We start from the raw sequence: 23,125 nt of genomic DNA on the forward strand, positions 1-23,125 counted from the left end.
ACCAGAATTTCTTTACTTTTCAAGATTGAATAATATTCCAGGCCTCCCAGGTGGCACAGGTGCTTGAGTACAGCACTGTGAACTGTGCCACTGCCGTTCGATCCCTAGTGGCTGTAGAGATACCCACATGGCACGGCAGACCTCTCCTGTCTCACCCATTGCTCCCCTCAGCAGTGTACTTCGGTCCATCTGCCTGTTCTGTTCCCTCCTCTGTCTCTGGTGAATCCTCTCACCCTCCCCAACATCTGGCCTGTACCCCGGTTCTTCTACACATGAGTAAATAAGTCTTAAAATAGATACATGTTTTTTATCCATTCATTCATTGACAGACATTTGGTTTGTTTCCACCTTTGGCGACTGTGAATAACTGTGCTGTGAACACTGGTGTACTTATCAAGTAATACCTTAAATGGCAAGGAACCCTGCCGCTTCATCCCATTTCTCCTCCTCTCTGCCCCTGCCCTATTGCATGTCTGCACCCCGCGGTATTGTAATTGCAGCGACATCAGCTTCACAGGTGTAAAGAGAATTTTTTTAACCCCCCTTTCACCTTTGCCCTTTATCCCTCCTCTGGACTTTGTCCAGTAGGTTTATTTATAAACCACGCAAAGTTCATTAACACAAGCAAGCATTTCAGCAAGCCACCTTTCCACCTTTGTTATTGAAGGAAGACACTCCTAAGGGAAAAAAAGCTCAGCCATGGAGGAGAAGAGTAACAAGCAAGACTCCATCGCAATGCGCGTGAAGGCATGCCGGACAAACAACGGGTTTGTCCAAAATGAAGACAACCTGGATATGGACCCTGGTCCGGGCAGCCCAGGGGACAGCCCGCAGCCCAGGGCGGTGGGCATCCTTGACCCCGGAGAGTCCGACTGGAAGGTCGTTCGGCCCTACGCGGGGATGCCCAAGGAGGTGCTGTTCCAGTTCTCGCGCCAGCCTCGCTACCGGGTGCCCCGCGAGGTCCTCTTCTGGCTCACTGTGGCTTCTGTGCTCACGCTCATCGCGGCCACCATAGCCATCATCGCCATCTCGCCCAAGTGCCTGGACTGGTGGCAGGCGGGGCCCATGTACCAGATCTACCCGCGATCTTTTAAAGACAGCAACGGCGATGGGAACGGAGATCTAAAAGGTACCGGGGGGGGGGGGGGGGGTTTTCAGGGTGATCATAGCTCTCTCAGTCCTTGAAACGCAACTCTGCCTAGGTTGTGGGGTAAGCACATTCTGTTTGGCTTGGTCAGGCCAAGATTCCCCTTGTTTATGGTATTTTTTTTTTTAAAGATTTATTTATTTATTTATACAAGCACTGGGTACAGTCAGAAGCGCGGGAGGGTGAGAGAATTCACCAGAGCCAGAGCGGGGAGCAGAGCAGGCAGAAGGACCGAAGTACACTGCTGAGGGGAGCAGCGGGCGGCAGGAGAGGTCTGCGCGCCATGTGGGACCCTCCGCTGGTGGCTGGGGAGCAGCCCGGGATCGAACCAGAGCCGCAGAGGCCGCGGGCAGGTTCGCAACCCAGCGCTCAACCGCTGCGCGACCAGGGAGGCCCTGTTTATGGTATTTTAAACCACACAGTCAAACGTAAAGTTAGTAAGTTTCCCATTTGAGGAAAGGTCACTTTACCACCAAAGAGTTGTTAAATTTACTGCGAGCTAAGTACATATGCTTGATTGGTCATCAGTTCTAACTTCTTACACGGGGCAGCTTCCCTCCTGCAATCTGTTTCCTGCCTCTGTGTACTTTATAGCTGATTATCTCCGAGTGACAGTTCAGAATTGCATTCTCAGTACATGCATTGGCTAGTTTGGAAATCTGGCTGAGACTTTCTCATTAGGGACTACAACTTAGATAGCACCTTTTAATTTCATTTTTATTATTTAATTAAGGTACCATTGGTTTTGCAGCACTGGGTATGATTTAGAACAGGTTCCCACCTCCTCAGATGTATGCCGCCACCCACACCCACCACCAAGGCACCCACAGTCCTTTACTCCAGACCTCTGGGCACGCCCCCACCCCCCATTTGTGCCCACCCTACTCTCCCTTCCCTTCTAGTAGCTTCAAATAGCATTTTAGGTAAAAATTGAGTGATGTTTTTAAAAGGTGTAGGCTGTGTTTTTCAAGTTTAAAACCTGAAAAACGAAGGAGGGGGGGAAAAGGCATAACTGTGTGATGGTCACTACTTGAATTAATGACCCCCCAAAAAGCATCCATAATGGTTAAAAATATAAGCAAAATTATTTTTTAATGTTAATAATTTCTTGTGGCTTATGTGTAGAATATCATTATAATTTATTGTCAACCAAGAATGTTATTAAAATTATGCCAGAGCAAGGATAATTTGGAGCTGCCCTGGACAATTTATTGATTTGGCCACCCTTAAGGGCAACAATAGGAAACACGCTATTTGTATTGATAATGCTATTTGGATTGAAGAAAATAAAACAGGTTGATATAATAGAGTATGGGAGCTGAGAATAAGATTAATCTAACTTTAAAATATTAGAAATAAACCTAAAATCTTCAACTCTCCTTAGTAAAATAATAGTAAATAAAAAACCCTAATAAAAGGAATTTCATTTTTGTTCCTATTATTTTCTTGTGTGCTGATTGCTTCTGTTGGGAGTACAGACCTGGAATCCCCTGTTTTCTTCCTGCATCTTCACTAATTGAAATACTATCTGTCCTCCAAGGTGCAGTTCAAACCCATTTCTTGCATTAATCCTTCTTTCCGCCCTATAATCCTCCCAGCCAGTGCATGCGCCCCGCCCCAGAGCGCCAGTGGTGTTTTGACTTGTGTGAATTGCCTTACTAGATCTTGGGTGATTCCCTTCCCCACATACCCCTGCATAGCCCTAGCTGGCACCCTGGCTTTTCACTTAGTAAGTGCCTAGCAAAACTTGACAGAACAGAGCTAAAATTAAAAAAAAAAAAATCACACTCCCTACTCCCTGGCCCTTCCTTTGTAATCTCCTGTATAGCCCCCAAATTCCTGTAAACAGGACAGAACTAATCAGCCTTTACATTTGTCATCTCTAATAACTTTTCCACGAGGAACTGGCTACTTCCAGAAACATTAGGTATTTGTTCTCAGGGTTGAGGGGATTTTGTTATTATTTGAAGGGACCATTCCAGCTTGCAGTTTGTGTTGCTGATTGCTTCTGTCCTAAGTACAGGCCTGGAATCCCTTGTTTTTCTTGTGTCTGTCGAGTCACTTTGTTTTTATCACCCTGTTTTTATGCTGTTCCTAAGGTGTATTGTTCTGACTTAAGTCAGAATCCTTTTGTGGTCTGTTGACATTCTGAGATCTCACCACCGCCCCTATGGGGGAACTGAGGGGTAGAGAGAGCCAAATAAGCAGTTTGTGATAGGGGAAGAGCCCGGATGCCAGGAACTGGGCAACTCTGTGCTTTGGTCTCCATGACCTCCAGCCGCCTGTGTGACCTCTGATTGCAGGAAGCCACATGGGGTTCTTAGGGGGAAAAGGAGATTGAACACTACACTCAGGTCTCTGAATCTGCATTTAGGACTCTGAACTAGAAGTCTCCCCACCCTCTCCACCCCCAACACACACAGACAGCAATTATCCTACAAGGTTCCAAGTACAAGTTTTCATTATTGTATCTCTTCTCAGTCAGGCCTAGAATTTTCTTCTATATTAATTCTTAGCTTCCTATATAAGCCAACAAGAAAAAATGTTCAAATCGAAGGGAGTGTGAATATTGGTTTAAACATCTTTTTCTCCTCATCACTCTCTCCTTCCCTGGCCCTGTACTCTGTGCAACTGTCCTGCCTACTTAGTTTTCTTTGCCTAGAAGTCCCTCTCTCTGACCTACCCTTGCCCACATCCTCCTGACCTTTCTATCACTGCCTTCTGGGCCATTGGCTTCTTCTGTCCTGCAGCCTTGGGCTGAGACCTTGCAGTGTGAAAATATTCTATACAGCATTTCAGAAGTTGCCAGCACTTCTGGAATCCCCCACCATCCCCTTCCTGCCTATATTTGCTTCCTAGACCAGCACTGGCCAAAGAAATAGAGTACAAACCACAGATATAATAGGAGCCACTTTAAAAAATGAAAAATAAACAGGTGAAATTAAATGTAATAATGTGTTGCTTAATCCAATATATCCAATATTTAATTTCAATATAAAATATTTATGAGCTGGGCCTCCCCTGGTGGCGCAGCGATTGAGCACTGGGCTGTGAGGCAGCCCGCAGCCTCTACAGTGCTGGTTCAATCCCTGGCTGCCATTGAGGGTCCCACATGGCGCGACAGACCTCTCCTGCCACGTCCTCTGCTCCCCTCAGCAGTGTATTTCGTCAGTCTGCCTGTTCTGTTCCCCACTCTGGCTCTGGTGAATTCTCTCACCCTCCCACGCTTCTGACTGTACCCAGTGCTTATATAAATAAAAATAAATAAATCTTTAAAAAAAAGAAATATTTATGAGCTAATTTACTTTTTTTTTTTTTTTTTGGTACTTCAAACGTCTGTGTGTGCTTTCTATTGACAGCAGTGCAGACTTTTCACATTGCAAGTGCTCCATAGCCACATGTGACAAGTGGCTCTTTACTGGTGGGTGCCCTTTAGACCAGCCGACCACAAGGGACCCATTTTTTTTGTGTTATTCTTTGTATCCTGGAACTTAGCCCAGTCCCTGGCCTTGATTGACTGTGCAGAAACCATGTGTAGAGTAAAACCTTGGTTGGTTTTAAATGTAAAATATGAACAAGCCACAGATAGTTTTTTTTAATGTTATGCATCTATGTTAAAAGTCAAAGTTTGTTGCTAAAAACTAATTGGATGTTTTTTGGTAGAACTAAACCTTGTTATTTGAATTTTATCAAATAGCAAAGTTCAAAAGGTTTCTGTCTCAAGCATTTCAATTTTAGGCATCATTATCTCATTATCTTATTTTAATCTCCTAACCAAAAACCAAACTTTATTTCTCATGGACTTGACTTTATCCCCTTAGGTATTCAGGATAAGCTGGACTACATCACAACTTTAAATATAAAAACTCTTTGGATCACTTCATTTTATAAATCACCCCTTAAAGATTTCCGACATGGCGTTGAAGATTTCCGAGAAATCGATCCCATTTTTGGAACTATGAAAGATTTTGAGAATCTAGTTGCAGCCATACACGATAAAGGTAAGTGAATGGAAGTGGGTGGAATGAGAGGAGGGTTTGAGAAAAACATTTCCCCAGATGTTTACTTAAAGCATTTTTCCTTAATTGTCACCCACTATTCTAACAATCTTTTCCTAACATTTGAAATGTTTTCACTCAGGTTTGAAATTAATCATTGATTTCATACCAAACCACACAAGTGACAAACATGCCTGGTTTCAGTTGAGTCGGAAGCAGGAAGGGAAATATGCCGATTATTATATCTGGCACAACTGTACCCTGGCAAATGGCATAGTCATACCACCCAACAACTGGGTAAGTAACAGCTTACCTGATTTACAAAGGGAAAATGGACAGGTATTCAGTGATTAAACAGTTATTTGTAAAGCCTTTTGAAGGAAAAAAATAATGGGTATAGTTTATAGGAAGGGAGAAATGCTTCCCAAGGAAATAGAAATAAGTACTCAAGTCTGCTAATGTTTGCATTTCTATTTTCATTGTACAGCTGATGTAGTCTAGCAGTTTAAAACCTATATTCTCTATTAATCGCTCCCTCTCTCCTTGCCTTCTTACTCTCTCCAGTTCAGATTCCATGTCCAATTAGTTCGGTAACTGTTTTGCTGCTCTTCAGAAACCTTTGCATTCTGACTTTTCGCCTCTCCCAATCAACACAACCCAAGCATCCACTTTCTCTGTGTGGGAACCTTGGTATGAGGCTCTGAAGACATCGCACAACCACTGTCCCCGCCTGAACTGAGCTATCCAATCTTCTTGGGAATTTCACTAAATCCAGCTGATCAACATGCCCTCCCTCTTCTTCAAACATCCTATCTGCCTCCTCTTATCACTCTTACAGCAAACTACTTTAAAGAGAGAACAGAAGCCATTGATTGAACCTGCTTGCCTTCATTCCCACCCTCTTCCTACTTCCGTCTTTTGCAACAGAGGGCCACGTGCCTCCTATCTGGGGTTACCCGATTTACAAATAAAAATCCAGGAAGCCCGGTGATTCTGAATTTTAGATAAACAAAGTATTTTTTTGTATAAAATATTGCAGGGACCATACTTATACTAAAAGCTGTTCATTGTTTTTTTTTTTTTTTTTTTTTTTTTAATAGAGGCATGTTTTTATTTATTTATTTGTTTGCTTGTTTTGTTTTGTTTTTGTTTATACATGCACTGGGTACAGTCAGAAGCGCGGGAGGGTGAGAGAATTCACCAGAGCCAGAGCGGGGAGCAGAGCAGGCAGAAGGACCGAAGTACACTGCTGAGGGGAGCAGCGGGCGGCAGGAGAGGTCTGCGCGCCATGCGGGACCCTCCTCCGGTGGCCGGGGAGCAGCCGGGGATTGAACCGGCGCTGCAGAGTCTGCGGGCAGCTTTGCAACCCAGAGCTCTACCGCTGCGCCACCGGGGAGGCCCATGTTCATTGTTTATCTAAAGACCAGATCTATCTGTGTGTTCTGTGTTTCACCTGGCAAGTCTGCTTGTGTCCTAGGACAGTTCTTGTACCTGCTTGGCTTCACGTTTTCTCCTGCTTGCTGCAGAGCCTTTTACTCTGTATCATCTTTCCTTTTCCAGTCTCTCCTCTCTTCTAGCCCTTCTCTATAAGCATTTAACAGGCTGGCTCCTGGGTCTGAACTTTTAGCTGACCCAAGAGCACTTAAAGTCAATGTGTCAAAGCTGACTGTGCTAACAGTCAGCCTAGTACTAACATGCAGCCAAGTAAACAGGTCATTGGCAATTCTTGGCAGTTTTACCTCTTTGATTTTTTATTTTTCCAAATAGACTCACTTCCTTAAATGATAAGATTAGCAAACATTTACTAAATGCAAATGTGTCAGCCTCTGTGCAAATGATTTAAATTTACTATTTAATCCTCCTACAATCATAGTTAGGTTTTCATTCTTGCTTTACAGCTGGGCAGGTTGAGGCAGGGAAATGTTAAGCACCTTATCCAAGGTCATGCTACTATTCAACAAAAGGCTAAGGATCGGATCCTGTCAATCCAACTCCATAGTCTGCTTTTAAAAACCACTGTTTGTGCTTCAAATTATATCATCTTGTGCCTCTAGGACTACAACAGCCAGATCTTTTGGCACCTGTCCTTCCTTCAGTTCTCCACTATAGCCAAGATTGTGGTTTTCAGAATACAATAGTTTATTCATACAGGGATATTTGTAATATATCATAGATTTATAAACACCCGGTGGTAGAACAATACAATGGAATACTACTCAACTGTAAAAAGGAATGAGCTCTTCCTTGCAACACCTTGGATGAATCTCAAAATAACTATGAGGTGTGGAAGAAGCCAGATAAAAGAGAATATACTATTGATTTCACTAATTTGTAGTGACAGGAAGCAGATTAGTGTAGTTTAGGGATGGGAAGGAGATGAAGAATGGGATAAAGTATTAAAAGATGGATATGTTTATTATTTTGACTGTGGTGAGAAGTTTGTCAGCCTATATACATATGTCCGAATTGATCAAATTGTATTCTTAAGTATGGACAGTCGAGTATATTCAATAATACTTGAATAAAACTATTTAAAATAAATGTAATATATATCTAAGCTAGGGAAGATAATAAATAATATAGTGAACATTAATAACCCATCCTCAAATTAAGGACTTATATATTGACCCACACTGTGAGCTCCTCTCTGTCCCCTGCTCCCCCTGCTCCATCTCAGAGGTAACCACTGCCTTGAATTATGGATTTTTCAAGTGTTTGATTTATGTTGTACTACAGTACATATGCTATATATATTGTAAAAATTATTTATTTCTCTTGTTTTGGACTTTATGAAAATTGTCCTGCTATAAGTAGTCTTTATAACTAGCTTTTTTTACTCATTGTGTTTTAATATTCATTCATGTAGTTTCTGTAATTGTGATTCATATATTTTCACTGTTGTATAATATTCCAGAGCATGAATATGCCATGATTTACTTATCCACTCTTCAGTTGATGGGCAGTTAACCTGTTTCTAGGTTTTTTTTTTTTTTTACTGTTACCAGCGATACTATTAATGAGAGTAAACCCTCATTAATTTATTACTCCTTGGGCACAAGGTGCACTAACTACTAACTTCTTACCCATGACTAATGACAGGAAGTGAAATTGCTGAGTACAGGAAACTGCATGCTTGACTCTACAACATAATGCCAATTGATTAGCAAAATGGTTGTACCAACTTATATCCCTCCAGCAGTATAAGAAAGAAATATTTTCATTAATTCTAGTACTACCAGACTTTGAGATTTTTGCCAAGTAAACATAAATTGTAATCATTTTGAGGTCTTAATTTTACTCATTACTAATGATGATTTATCTCATTATTAATGTTGTAATTATCTAATTACTAATGATGTTGAACATTTTTTCATATATTTATTCACTTGATTTTCTATTTTTGTGAAACGCCTACTTATGGTTTTTCTTTCCCTCATTTTCTTTTGAATTGTCCCATTGAAATTGATTGGTGGAGCTCTTTTTGTATTCTGGATACAAACCTTTTCTCAGTTACACATACTGTAAATATCTTACCCTGGTCAGTGTCTGGGTGGTCCAGGAGGTTCATGTGGTAAAGGTGTGTTTCCTCAAAAGACAGCAGCTACTACTTAGCTTCTGCCAGTTGTTGCCATGGGAATGTGGAGCTAGTATGACTAGGTCTTCTGACTAAATAGAAAAAGATTTATGTGTAGTGCCTCAGTTTTTAAATGTTGTCCAGATGCTCTCTTAACATTTACTGAAGGTAGTGCTGGGAGGAGTTCTCACATTTAAGATGACTGAAAAGGAGTTGTGGGAGATACAAGAAGGAAGCAGGAGAGTGATGTCATGAAGCCAAGGATGTGAACATTTTTAGAAAGATGAAAGCAGCTCCAGTGTCACATACTTGCTGGGGACCAAGATTTGAAGTTGCTAGGTTCCTTTATATCCCCAAGGGTTAGTCGTTTTTAAGAGAATGGCTCTAATGATTTTCTGAGGATATAATTTAAATATTCACCTTATCTGGATTCAAGTTCGAAGACCAATGGAATGTGTCATTTTCTCAGAGTGACCGCTCTTTATTTTTCTTCACAAGTGGGAGTTGAGTCTGGACAAAAGATTCAAGAAAATATGAGTCTGTTCCTTAAATCAGCCCTATTTTGAGTTTGAGAGCATTGATTTGCTATTGTGGTTGTTATAAATAACTTCTATACAAATACTTCACAACCCCTTTGTGGGGCATTAGGTCAGGGGGTGATATTCGAGGGAATTGATTTACCTAGTGTCCTCCCTAGAAGGAAAATTCTAGAGATTTTATCACTGACCTTATACGGGGTCAGTGAAAGCAATTTTCATTTCTTTGTCAGCAATACCATCATTTGAACAATGATAAGGAACTGCCTTTCTGTTTTCTGTGTGCTAGTTAAGTGTATACGGAGACTCCAGTTGGCACTTTGATGAAGTACGAAAACAATGCTATTTTCACCAATTTAAGAAAGAACAACCTGATTTAAATTTCCGCAATCCTGATGTTCAAGAAGAAATGAAAGTGAGTACAAAAACCCACACGAACTTCTTTATTATATGGATGCTTAAGTGGCTTTTTGATACACTTTATATTGAACAATAATTGTGTAGGCAAACCAAGAAGTACAATTAAATTCTGGGACTAAGGTGTTTGATACAAATATAGACACTCAGATGTGTTGGTGGCTCCTTTCTTCCTCTAACTCTGAATAATTGAAATGGGAGGGAGACAGAAACACCTGCTGCCTTAACTCCATCTTGCTGCTTTGTTGGTGACAATGAACTGGTGCGGTGAGGTGGGTCAGAACGTGGCCTGAGGGCCTGACTCCTGCGTCTGGACGCAGCCCCCACATTGACTGCCGTGGGCTTTGCATGAGTTATTTGGCTTTTCTGTGTCTAGGATGCTTCATTTGTGAAACACCATTTGATGGCAGTGTTTTTTCTCATGGGGCTGTTTGGAATGTTAATTGAGATAACCCAGGCACAACACTTTTTTGTATTCATTCAGTAGGTATATTAGGGGGAAAAGGATGTCCTAAAGCTAATTCCATACAGGCTTTGTGGACTCCACCCCCACCCCAGGCCAAAGCCAAAGACACTGGGAACTCCAAATCCCATCACCACCAAAGGGAAGGTGGCTGGGACCTGAGGGTGGGGTTAAGCAGCCAGGTTGGTATAAAGCCAGACACGTGGGCTTTGGGGGTTCCCCCATTTTGGCTCCCCGCCAGCTCGCAGTGTCAGGCCAGCTCTGAGAGTGACTTTGGGTTTCCAGGTCTTCGGATCGGGTAGGACGCATAAAAGACTTTATTTCCCTATTTTCTCCCTGAGTTGTACATTTTCCTTATTTCCTTTTCCCTTGTAAATAAACCTTTTATTAACCTTTTGTGTGTGTCTGTAGTGGAGTATTAATAAGTCCCTTTTAAGCGCGCGGGTGTGGACCCACAGCCAGGAACCCGTTCAATATCGGGGCTGCCCTATAACAGCTAGTCATTTATTGTCTGTTCTTTGCCAGGTCTTGTTCTAAGCACTGGGAAGGCAGCAGTGGATTTTTAACAGGGTGGTCCCCAGGAAAGGGGGAGGTTCCCTGCCCCACCCAAGGGAGGGTGGAGCTGAGCAGGAAGAGGAGAAGCTGCAGAAGAGACTGAGGAAGGAAGCTGGATGGAGCCAGGAGACCTGGAGGAGGGGCATGGAGCCTAGAGACACGTGAAGAAACTGTGCTTGTCTTTTGGTCGTAGACTGGGTGACACAGATGTGGGTGAGACCCATGGGGAGGTGACCATGGCAGCTTTTATCTTGATGTTGATTTTGCTCTTTTCCTTCCGGCCTTGTCTGGTTGTTTCTGGCCCTTTTCTGTGGGTCCCCACTGGAAGATGCTTTAGACTTGTGGCAGGCTTTGGGGCCTTGCTCTGGGCCGATCCCATATGGATGGAGTTTTACCCGCGAGGGGACAGGTAACTTTGGGTGCTTCATTTAGAAACTAGATTCTTTGCCTTACCTGTATTGTTTCCTAGTTTTATTAAAGTTCCTTCCCATTAAAGTCTCCTATGTTTTGTGTTGATGCGGCGGATGGCAGAACCCATTTAGAATAGGCAGGTTTGCGGGGTTTGGGCTGCTCCTCTCCCTGTCCTATAACAGATTAAAAAGAGCCCTGCCTTCAAGGAGTTTCTAGTATTTTGAGAAGAAGGCCAGCAATTGACGACCAAATGCCTGACATGTCAGGTGGTGATGAATGCCCTGGGCTGGGGGCCTAGGAGTGCTGGGTGGAAGTTAATGAGGTCCTGTTTGAACAAAGACCTGCATTTTGAAAGGGAGACATGTGACTCTGGGTAAGAGAATTTCAGGCAGAGAGAAGAGCAAATGCAAAGCTCTCAAGGGGAAGCGAGTGTTTCCTGTGTCAGGACCAATTGGAAGTTTGCTTCAGAGGGTTGCCTGAGATACACCATGTAACATGACACCCAGGTCTATTTTGATTTCAGACAATGCAGTATTGGAAACATACTTCCACTAAAAGACTGTTGGTTATTTCAAATGAAAAATTTAACTGGTTGTCCTGTCTTTTATCCATGCTATGGTAAAATGAGGGGAAAGAGGGCGCTGAGGTGCACAAGGGGGTGGGGCTGGTGCTCTTGGGCCTTGAATGCTGTTGTAAGGGATAGACTGAGTGCAGTGGCCACTCTGTGGGTCATGCACAAGAGATTTCCTGAAGTGACCAGGTCAGAGCTTTTGGGACTCGCAACTCTTAGCCGTTCTAAGAGTGCCTGGTATGGAATGCACAGTAAACATTAGCTGTGTTGTCCCCAATACTGCTGCTGTGACTATCATGGGCAGGGAATTTAGGTAAGTGGGGGTCATGCTCTAAGGTGGCTGGGAAGGGGCCTCAGGCAGAACAGAGCAGAGAGCTGTGGGTCCCCCCTCTAGCTCGCCCTGTCAACCTATGAAGCTGATGCGGGAGCCATATTGAATCATTCAGAGTACCTGCTGCCGTACTTTGTTCTTGTTTTGCTTTGAAGTAACAGCTTTATTGAGATAGACTTCATATGCCATAACATTCACCCCTTTCAAGTGTATAATTCAGTGGTTTTAGTATATTCATAGAGATGTGTGGCGCTCACCACTAATTTCAGAACATTTGTTCTCCCCAAGAAGAGTCAGTCTCTCTGTTCCCCTCCATTTCTCCACCTGGGAACCTGACAACCACTCATCTACTTTCTGCCTCTATGGCTATGCCTATACAGGACATTTCACATAAATATATATTTATATGTCTTGATATATATCTTATATTTATAATTTATATTTATTGGAGAATCTGCCAAACTGTTTTCCAAAGCAGCTTCACCATTTTACATTCCCAATAGCAATGTACAAGTGTTCTAATTTCTCCTCATCCTTATCAGTACTTGTTATTTTGTCTCTGTTTTTCATTACCATCATTCTAGTGGGCATGGAGTGATAACTCACTATGGTTTTGATTTGTATTTCTTTTTTTTTTGAAAGATTTATTTATTTATTTTTTTTTTTTTAAAGATTTATTTATTTATTTATATAAGCACTGGGTACAGTCAGAAGCGTGGGAGGGCGAGAAAATTCACCAGAGCCAGAGCAGGGAGCAGAACAGGCAGAAGGACCGAAGTACACTGCTGAGGGGAGCAGCGGGCGGCAGGAGAGGTCTACCCGCCATATGGGACCCTCACCCGGCAGCCGGGGATGGAACTGGCGCTGCAGAGGGTGCGGGCAGCTTCGCAGCCCAGTGCGCAACCGCTGCACCACCGGGGAGGCCCAAGATTTATTTATTTATGCATATAAGAACTGGGGTGCAGACCAGAGGTGTGGGGAGTGAGCGGATTCACCAGAGACAGAGTGTGGAGCAGAACAGGTAGATCTACTGAAATACACTCTGAGGAGAGCAGTGGGGGAGACAGGAGAGGTCTGCTGTGCCATGTGGGTAGCTCCCTGGCAGGACGGGGATTGAGCTTGTGCTGCAGAGGCTGTGGATAGCTTCATAGTGTGGTACTTAACCCCTTGCACCACCAGGGAGGCCCTGATTTGCATTTCTCTGATAGTTAAAGACATTGAACATCTTCTCATGTGCTTATAGTTTATATATCTTCCTTGGAGAAATATCTATTCAAATCTTTTGTCCATTTAAAAATTATGTTATTTGCCTTCTTAGTGTTGAATTTAAGTTATTTATATATTCTAGATACATGATTTGTAAATTAATTATCATCTATTCTGTGGATTATTTTTTTACTTTCTTGATGGTGCCTTTGAAGCATAAGCACTTTTGATTGTTATGAGCTCCAGTTTTTCTATCCTTCTCTTTTGCTGCTTGTGCTTTAGGTGTCATATTTATGAACCACTGCCTCATCTATAGCCATGAAGATTTACTCCTATGAAATCTTCCAAGTGTTTTATAGTTTCAGCTCTTATATTTAGGTCTTTGATCCATTTTATTGTTAATATTTGTGTACAGTATGAAGGGGCCCATATGTATACTGCACGCAGTATACAACTGGCTACCCAGTTGTCCCAGCAACATGTATTTTTAAAAAATTATTCTTTTTCATTAACTGAATTCTTTTGAAAATCAATTGATCTTAAATGTCAGGGTTTACTTCAATTCTGTACTATTGATTTATATATGTCTGTCTGTATACCAATACAACACTCTCTGGAAGTGTGAGTCCTACAACTTTCTTCTTTTTCAAGATTTTTTGGCTACTCTGAGTCCTTTGCATTTCCATGTGAATTTTAAGATCAGCTTGTGAATTTCTGCAAAGTAGTCAGCTGAGATTTTAATAGAAATTTCGTGGAATTTGTCATCAGTTTGGGGGAGTGTGGCCAACTTAACAACATTGTCTTCCAGTCCGTGAACACAGGATGGCTTTCCAGCCCATTTCTTTAGTTCTTTGATATCTTTCAACAATGTTTTGTTGTTTTCAGGATACAAGTCTAGACTTTTTAGTTTTAAGACTGTATTTATGCTGTGTGTTTGATGTTTTCCAGAATTTAGGTGAGTTGCTTTGGGATCTGTCCTAATAGGAAGCACCTTGTCAGTCAGAGCAGTCCAGCCTCAGTAGGGTCAGGGGGTGGGTAGGCGTGGTGGGCGTGCTGAGTTGACAAAATGGGGGTTAGTATTACCCTTCTCTGGTGGAGTGTGAACTCTCCTCTTCTCCATCACCAAAGATCATTTATGCACCCAAACCTTCCCCCCCACTTATTAGGCACTTACTCTGCACCAAGTGCTTTGCCTGGATCATCTCATTCCATGCCTACAACAAGCCTAACTTAGGAGATTTTATGGCCATTTTTCAGAAAAGAAAACTGAAATCCAGGAAAACTGTTTTTCTCTTTCCACTGCAAATTCATAAATGTGAGTATACACTGGTTGGTTTACCAGGCAGTGAATTTCTCCAGACTCTTTGTGCCAATAATGATGGATTATCTGGAGATGTTTAGACAAGTATGATAATTTTTGCCAAAGTATGCCAGTCAATACATTAATTAATTTTTGACTAATGCAGCAGTCCTCTCAGGCTCCAAGTCACAGCATGCCGAGAGTCGAGGCCTGTTTGCTAGGCCTGTGGGACCAAAGCCCACTTGGGCTGAGTTATTGCCACTTCCATTGAGAGGTTGAACAATTGCAAGACTGGTTTAGGAAGATTCACAGCTGGAAATACAGTAAGCCCTTGGACAACACAGAGGTTCAGGATGCTGACCCCCGCACAGACCAGAGTGACCTGTAGTATGTGCTCTGAGTGGGTTCAGTATCCACTGATTTAACCCACACCCTGGGCTGGTTGAGTCAGTGAACTCAGAATCCAAGGAGTGAAAAAAAAAAAAATCATGTACAAGTGGACATGGGCAGTTCAAAAGCTTGTTGTACAAGGGTCCGCTGTAAGCAAGGTCAAGACGTAAGAGAAGACTCTGCTTCTGGAAACAGGCCTTTCACAGGAAGGGCAACTCTGACACTCTACTATCCCCAGCAGAGCTTATCTCAGCAGCAGTTAAGCAAGTTAATAATTTGCAATCTGGAGAGTTTTTAGGGAGGAGGCATTTGGAAGAACTCTTGTTTGCCTATCGCCTTGGGCTCACAGAACTTGAGCCTCCCTCCTTCCCATAAGATTTTGGCTTATCTGCTGATAAGCTCTCATGCAGAGGACATCCAGCACACAGTACCCTCTTCTCTGCTCCTTTGTCCTCCACTTGCACTGGCCATCAAAGGATGTGACTCTGCCCAGAACCTCTCATGGCTTGAGTGTTTTCATCTAGAGAAATCAGGGAGACTTCTTGGAGGAGGTGGGGTTTCTGTTTTCACTTTTCAAATAACTTTGGTTTTCACTTGCCCGCCAAATTCCTATTGGACAATTGAGGCCCAGGGAGGAGAAATGACATGGTGGGTTAGTGGCATAGCATAGAAGAGACTCCAGATGGCCTGGCTCATGTCTCGGGCACAGTGTGACCTCTGCGTGGGAATGCTGCTCCCTGGGGTAAGGGATCCTAGAAGGTGAGTGTCTTCTAACTGGGGCCAGAGACCAGCAGCCAAAGTAACCTCCTGGCCTAAGATGGAATCCAGAGCACAAAGGTCAGCTCTGCTGTGTCCCTTCTGAGCACAGTGTTGCTGGAGACAAGCCGTTCAATTAAAAATAAAATTTATTCATTACCTGCTTTATAACCCAGCCTGTTTGAAAAATAACTGCACCATGTATTGCACCTCCCATGTGCCTGGTATTTTATAATTCACTCATGTAACAATCTGTATTATGTTAGGGTATGATGGTTAGTAAAATATACGTGTGCTGCACCTGACCGGCACAGTCATGGAGGCTTATATTCTGGCGGGGAGGTAGGCAGCTAACAGGCAATTTTAATAAAGTGTGCTGAGTGGTCGAGACAAAGGGAAGTAGGAGCACACACAATATGCACCTAATGTGGCCCCAGAGGGGGAGAGAGAGGTCAGAGGAAGGTTTCCATAGGGAGCCATGATACCTGAGAGATGAATGAGTCAAGTGAAAAGGCACGGGTGGGAATGTTTCAAGTAGAGAAAAAACGTGGATCATGGCCTATTAGAGGTGCTGGGAATTGTCCAACATGACAGCACCTGGAGCACGACTCCCTGAGACCAGAGGGACTGGGTCCTGAGCAGCTTTAAAGGCAGTGCTGAGGGGCCTCCCCCGTGGCGCAGTGGTTGAGCGCTGGGTTGTGAAGCTGCCCGCAACCACTGCAGTGCCCGTTTGATCCCCTGCTGCTCCCCGGCCACCGGAGGAGGGTCCCACATGGCGCGCAGACCTCTCCTGCCACCCGCTGCTCCCCTCAGCAGTGTACTTCGGTCCTTCTGCCTGCTCTGCTCCCCGCTCTGGCTCTGGTGAATTCTCTCACCCTCCCGCGCTTCTGACTGTACCCAGTGCTTGTGTAAATAAATAAATAAACAAATAAATAAAGGCAGTGCTGAGGATTTTTGTTTAGAAGTTCTCAGACCAGGGAATGAGTTTTGATTTGCATTTGAATCTGGCTTTGGAAAAGGGGTTCGGAGGCAGAGTGGCCAGGGAGCAGACCACGGTGGTATAGTAATCAGAAAAGAAATGCCCGGGTCTTTGGACCAGGGAGGTTGGTGTGGGGGTTCTGAGAAAGCTGGACTTAGAGAGGAGTCTGGAATGGCTCCCAGGTTTCAGATTTGAATGCGGACTGGGTGGTGGGTGCCACGTCCTGCTGTGGAGCCACAGGAGGAAGAGGGGGCTGTCTGAGCGTGCAGAGTTTGAGTTCTTTTGGGCACATCCAAGTGTTCAATGGATAGTGGGATTTAAGGACACAAAACTCAGGAATATGTCTGGTCTATCGATAAAAGTCTGGGATTTGTTGACCTAAGGATGATGCATGCAGAGGTCAAGTGAGAGAACTAGGCCAGCCGAGATGAACAAGATCAGTTGCAGCTCAACTAGGGCTGATTGTTGTCATGGGGGAACCAGGCCGGGTGTTGGTATAGCTTCCAATTAAGAAAATAAAGGGAGCTGGCTCAGCACGGTTCTTTCACTGATCAAATGGAAGCAATAGTGGTGTATACACCTCATGCCGTCGCTTGGGGATTAAATGGTTAAAACTTTATAACGCACATAGGACAGTATGTTCCTTATATAGATGCTTGTTATATAATCAATAAGTGATTAAGTAGATGAGTAAATGCTGTTGCGAAGGGAAACTACTAGAGTGTAGGCTGGAGTCCCCAGAGCACCCCCCTCAAAGTACTGCAGAGTAGATAGAGGAGGGGCCTGCCTGGGTGGGGGGTGTCCCTGGAGATAAGGGGTGTTTCTAGAAGAGGTTAGTCAGCAGTGTCACCTGGGGAGAGAGGTCAGGTGATAGAAAGACCCAAGTGCTCTGGCTGTAAAACCTCATTTAATCTGCATAGAACCCCTGCAAGGTGGGCATTGTTTTGTTGATGGGGAAGCCCAAGGATGCCTGAGGGCAGCACCTCACTCCTGCTGCTCACAGTGGGGCCAACCTGGATGGATCAGATTCCAGAGCCCGGGATCCTTTCTTCTACGACTCGGGGAGGAGTCAGCTAAGGATTTTAACAAGATTTGTGAAGTGCAGTAGGGCCAGCTTTCCTTGGCCTGTAAGTAGCAGATAGAGTTTTCTCTCTGCACTTCTGAAATATCCTATACGTTCTCGTTCCTTTTTGAGATAGACAGTCTGGGTTTTATGCCATTGTCAGGGATGTCTTCTAGATCATCACATGTAAGTGTAGAACTTTGCTTTTCCCCCAATTTGTTTTTTTAGGTAAACAGGCCCAGTAACTTCAGCCATCTCCAAAGGATCACTTGCGTCAAGGTTTCTGAATTTGGCTATCAGCCATGTCGAGTTGGTTCTTTTCTTGTACTCAGAGCAGTGAGTTGTTTAAGGAGAAAAGAATGGAAAGGTGCCAGGAAAAACTAGGACTATGTGATGTCGTTTGATAAGAATTGGGGACACAGTGACCCATCCCCAGAGTCCTAGGTGCCTACACATGTCACCTAGTCCCCAGTGAGCCAGGCTTTGTGCCTGTTTCCGTAACTGACACCTGGGAAAGTGTCACTGGAGTGGAGAAATAAACAATGAAAATCTGAAGCTCACCTGTTGAGAGAATAAATAGCAGGAAGTGAATATTTGGAAGAATGAAATTTGGATCCTCTGGGTGATAGTGTTGTTATAGAGCAACCCCGATATTAAACGGGTTCCTGGCTGTGGGTCCTCACCCGCGCGCTTTAAAGGGACTTATGAATACTCTACTACAGACACACGCAAAAGGGTTAATAAAAGGTTTATTTACAAGAGAAAAAGAAATAAGGAAAATGTACAACTCAGGGAGAAAATAGGGAAATAAAGTCTTTAATGCGTCCTACCCGATCCGACGACCTGGAAACCCCAAAGTCACTCTCAGAGCTAGACGGACGCCGCAAGCTGGCCGAGGGCCCCAAAATGGAGAGCGCCCCCAAAGCCCACGTGTCTGCCTTTTGTATCCACCTGGCTGCTTAACCCCACCCTCAGGTCCCAGCCACCTTCCCTTTGGTGGTGATGGGATTTGGAGTTCCCAGTGTCTTTGGCTTTGACCTGGGGTGGGGGTGGAGTCCACAAGGCCTGTATGGAATTTGCTTTGGGACTGCCTTTTCCCCCTAACAGTGTCAGCCTACAAAACAGCTCTCCAAAACACCATCCAGTTTTTGCTGTTTCGCTCATCAGCAATGATATTATCTCTGACTGAACTAAAGTGAAAACCTCTGCCAGGGTTATAAACCTTTGCTGGGGCACACATTACTCATGCCTTAATGTCAGGTTAATATTTAGCAGTACTGAGAATTTCAGAGGGAATAAGGACCCCAGGAAGAAAATGACTAACTTATTTTTTTTTTTTTCTGGGAAACTGGTGCTCAAAAGCTTAATGTCCACAGAGCAGTGGGTTTAATGTTTTCCCACATTTTTGTCACAGGCCCATTGGATGGGTTATAGCTGTCTGTGGCCCGCCCCTACTCCGATCCTCTTCCAGTGTACCTTTTTACAAAGAATAGTGCCAGCAATTGTGTGAGATCTGCAGTTTATAAATTTGGGAACCTTCTTCAAATGAGGAACAGAATAATGACTATTTAGAATGAGAAAAGGACTAGGTGGGACTTGTGTAAGAGAGGGGAACTGAAACATAATCTTGGGTAGCTTCATGTTAACTCAGGCCTGGAGCCACAGAGATCCTGTTCTACAAATGAGGTGTCTCTAGCTCTGTTGATCTTCCCTAGCTTGTTCTCTAACCAACTGCCTTCACTTCCTGCCATCCTGCTGGCTGCAGACCTCCCAGACAAATCCCACTTCACCCTCTTGTATTATCCCCATTCCTCTTCTTTAAGGCTCTATCACAGCTGTGGTTGAAATATTTTTGCATTATTTGATTGTCTATGCTGAAAAATCTAGGACACCTAGGGTCATGTCTGTTATTTTCTGCTCAGGGATAGTTCCAGGGCTTAGCTAAGGGCCTGCTCAGTAGTTAGAATTCAGATATTGATTGAATAAATGCATTTGATAAAAAGTAAATAAGAATGCTTTAAGAAAAAATGTGTGGGTTTTGTGTCACAAAGAAAAATTCCACTGGGAAAAGTCAGTTTAAGGTTATTTGGGTCAGCTGTGTTGATGCTAAGGTTGTTAACAGCAGCATCTGCTTTTGGATTTGAAAATATTGTTCAAGCTTCACCATTCAAATTCTCACTTAAAAGGGACTCAGTGGGGCCTCCCTGGTGGTGCAAGGGGTTAAGCACCACACTATGAAGCAATCCACAACCTCTGCAGCATGCGTTTGATCCCTGGCTGGGCAGGGAGAAACCCACATGGTGAAGCAGACCTCTCCTGTCTCGCCCGCTGCTCCCCTCAGCAGTGTATTTCGTCAGTTTGCCTGTTCTGTTCCCCACTCTGTCTCTGGTGAATCCTCTTACCCCCCGCATCTCTGGCCTGTACCCTGGCTCTTGTATGCATAAATAAATAAATCTTTAAAAATAAATAAATAAAAGGGAATCAGCAACAGCAATGTTCACCTGGCATTTAGCCTATGGAAACCTTTAAGACTCTGGAGTTGTCTCTAGAGATCCCCTTGTCACATATAGATACAAAAGACAGTTCAAACCAAAAATGTGATTTTGCAGGGTAGTTATCATTTGGGATCTAAGATTTTGTCTCCCTCAGTAGGTGAAATTTGGCTCCTTAACTCTAGTAGTTTGATTTACAGGTGCTTCTGCCCCCATGTGATAAATACACTTCTGCATAACCTTTGATTCAACAAGGGGTGAGCTGAGAGAAAAGTGGGGAGAGGAGCCACTGTCCCTTTGTAGAAGAGTAGCTTGTGCTTGGTAGAGGAGGAAGCCCAGCTAGAGGAACTGGCTGGGGTTTCAGTGGAGAACTGAGACCAAGACCCTTTGTTTTTCAGGGTCTTTGGTCTCCCCAAATGCCCCCAAATAGGACAAGTCAGACTCTGCCTCCATGCCTGGGTCAGGCTGTCCCACAAACAGTCCAATAAGTTCTTTCCAGTCTCACTCCCTGATGAAATCCCACCAGGGATTCAACTTCAAGGCCAAGTTCAGTTCAAGCTCTGGCTTTTCCTTCTTTGGCTATGCCCACCCATGTTAAATTTGGAGCACCAGCAGCCTTGCAGACAGAGGAATCCTGTCTCATGATGTTGAACTGTGCCCTGCCTTGCATAATTAAGTAATCTCATGTCTCATGTGTCCCCAGCTATTCTGTAGATGTTCAAAGCCAGGGAACATGCTGTACTTCTTCAGTGTCTCAACATTATCACCCCATGTTTGACTCATTTGGGCTCAATTCTTCATTCTTTCATTCTGTGAGTGGCTCACTAAGTACCAGATGCCGTGTCAGAGGCAAGGCAAACAGAAGTGAAGGCTGAGGTCTTTCTCACAAGAATCTCCCAGTCTGGTGGAAGAGTCTACATGACTGAGGGCTTCATTGATGATTTTCTCCCTGTTTGGAGTGGCTTTTAAGGATGTGGGCATGGGGGAGATGACAGATGTTTCCAGCATCTCCTGAGTCCTACCATTCCTTCTGGCTTCATTCGTTCAATTCGAGCAGATTCTTTAAACTTTGGAAACATGGCTCATAACATTGACCACAAGTATAGCATTCTGAATTCAAACACAAAGTATGGGAATCCATCAATGCAGTTCCTGAGAGTTCATTTCTGTATGACATGGCTATGCTGAATAGATGCTCTGAGAGTCATGCTGATTTTGTATTTGGTGATGGCTATTTTTCTGATGGAAAGTCATTAACGGGCAAAACTTTTGTTAAACATTATGATAATGTAACAAATGTAACCAAGCATTTTGCTTTTTTTGTGTGTTTAGGAACTTATACAGTTCTGGCTTGCAAAGGGCGTGGATGGTTTTAGTTTCGATGCTGTTAAATTTCTTCTAGAAGCACAACATCTGAGAGACGAGATCCAAGTGAATAAGAACCAACCCCCGGTAAAGTTTGTTTTAAACAGGCATTTTTTCATTTTCTGAAAATGTCATCAGAGTGCTTTCTTCTTAAGCCTAAAATACCAGTTACCAGAGGTTAGCTCTGGCCTATTCCAGGGAGTAATTTGAATAATTTTTGGTAGGAAAAACAGGAGTTTCAAATACATACATCAGATGTTTCCTTCCATTGGTTCCCTTTGGAGCAAAGGCTTCAGAGTGGTTTCGGACTCCATCATGGGCCACAGCTACTCACTATGATTTTGTCACCTCACTCAAGCTGAAATGAGGAGGCATAACCCCCTCTGGTGCTTTTGTAGTAATGAAGGCCACATTGGTGGAAGGGCAGGGAACAAACGCTAGTAGGTGTCTGCTGAAAGCTCTGTGCTGTTTGCTTAGGATATTTCATTTAACTCTCTCCGCCTCTTATGAGAGAGGTATCATGTTCCCCATTTAGCAAATCTTGGAAAAGTTATCGGGGGACAGAAGTAAACAGAATGACAAACCAAGCCTATCTCTTTACAAAGTCCAGCTCTCTGTAGTTCCACACCAAGGTCCTCAACCTTCCCCCTCATCACATGTGATAGTAACCAATGCCACTCTCTTCAGCTGGTTGACACTCTTTTCAATGGCCGAGGAGACAGCGGTGCTAAATGTGCTCACAAGAATGGATTTGTATAATTTTCACAATAAAATGTCATAAATAAATGAATTATAGTGACGCTCAGCAACATGAATCTTAGCAGTGTGATCTAAAATTATATATAATTGTATATATCAGGCTGCCTTGTAGATAAAGGTAAGCACATTAAGTAAATTCATATGGTTAGTTTATTTCCAAACTTCTAACATTTGTCCTGAGGAATATAGATTTATGGGTACTTATAGCTTCATTGAAGTAAATCTGTTAACTAAGTGTAGAGAAGTTGCCCACACACGGGCTAATTGTGACAGCATGTCATGTACCAAAGGTTATGATTAGTCTTTTTTTTTCTTTTGCAAATGCTTTCCAATAAAAGAGAAAACAAAGGGGAAACATGGCAATGCATTATTCACAGTTGTCCCAAAAAGAAACACTTAATCCTTGGAGAGGAAACCTCAAAATAACCTTACTAATTATAATGAGATGTCAGAAGATGAGGCATATGTTTCCAGTCCTGAGAAATGATCAGAATAATGGGGTTTGTGCGCTACCCAAGGCAAAGTTCACAAATATGTGGTTTCAGGGAGAGACTTAAGATTTAATAGAAGTCATCTGAGCTAGCAAGGGATGCTCCCTTATTAAAAAAAAAAAAGGGGGGGGGTTCACTGAATGGGTGGCAGCTCACATTTGAACTCTCCTAACCATGACTTACAACCATGGCTTATGTTAGACAGTCTTTGATTTTGGGGTCTAGATGACCATATGTTTAGGAAGTCACAGAGTAAGCATCAGGAAAAAATTACCAAAAACCCTGGGAAAGTTTAACCGTAAGAATAAAAGATAGAGCTGT

The 23,125-nt window shown here is 43.4% G+C and overlaps 1 protein-coding gene across 1 annotated transcript; it reads left to right on the forward strand.

The window, feature by feature from the left end:
* Window positions 1-612: 612 nt before the first annotated feature.
* On the forward strand, window positions 613-22,313 carry LOC119258653 (neutral and basic amino acid transport protein rBAT-like). The gene is made up of 6 exons (XM_037526882.2): window positions 613-1,129; window positions 4,969-5,148; window positions 5,288-5,442; window positions 9,545-9,670; window positions 21,522-21,641; window positions 22,242-22,313. Exons 1-6 carry the CDS (start codon window positions 700-702, stop codon window positions 22,311-22,313), a joined length of 1,083 nt encoding a protein of 360 aa, XP_037382779.1. The 5' UTR covers window positions 613-699.
* The last annotated feature ends 812 nt before the right edge of the window (window positions 22,314-23,125 follow it).

Source organism: Talpa occidentalis, unplaced genomic scaffold, assembly GCF_014898055.3.
Source record: "Talpa occidentalis isolate TD23 unplaced genomic scaffold, MPIMG_talOcc4v2.1 talOcc4.5, whole genome shotgun sequence".
Taxonomy (NCBI): Eukaryota; Metazoa; Chordata; class Mammalia; order Eulipotyphla; family Talpidae; genus Talpa; species Talpa occidentalis.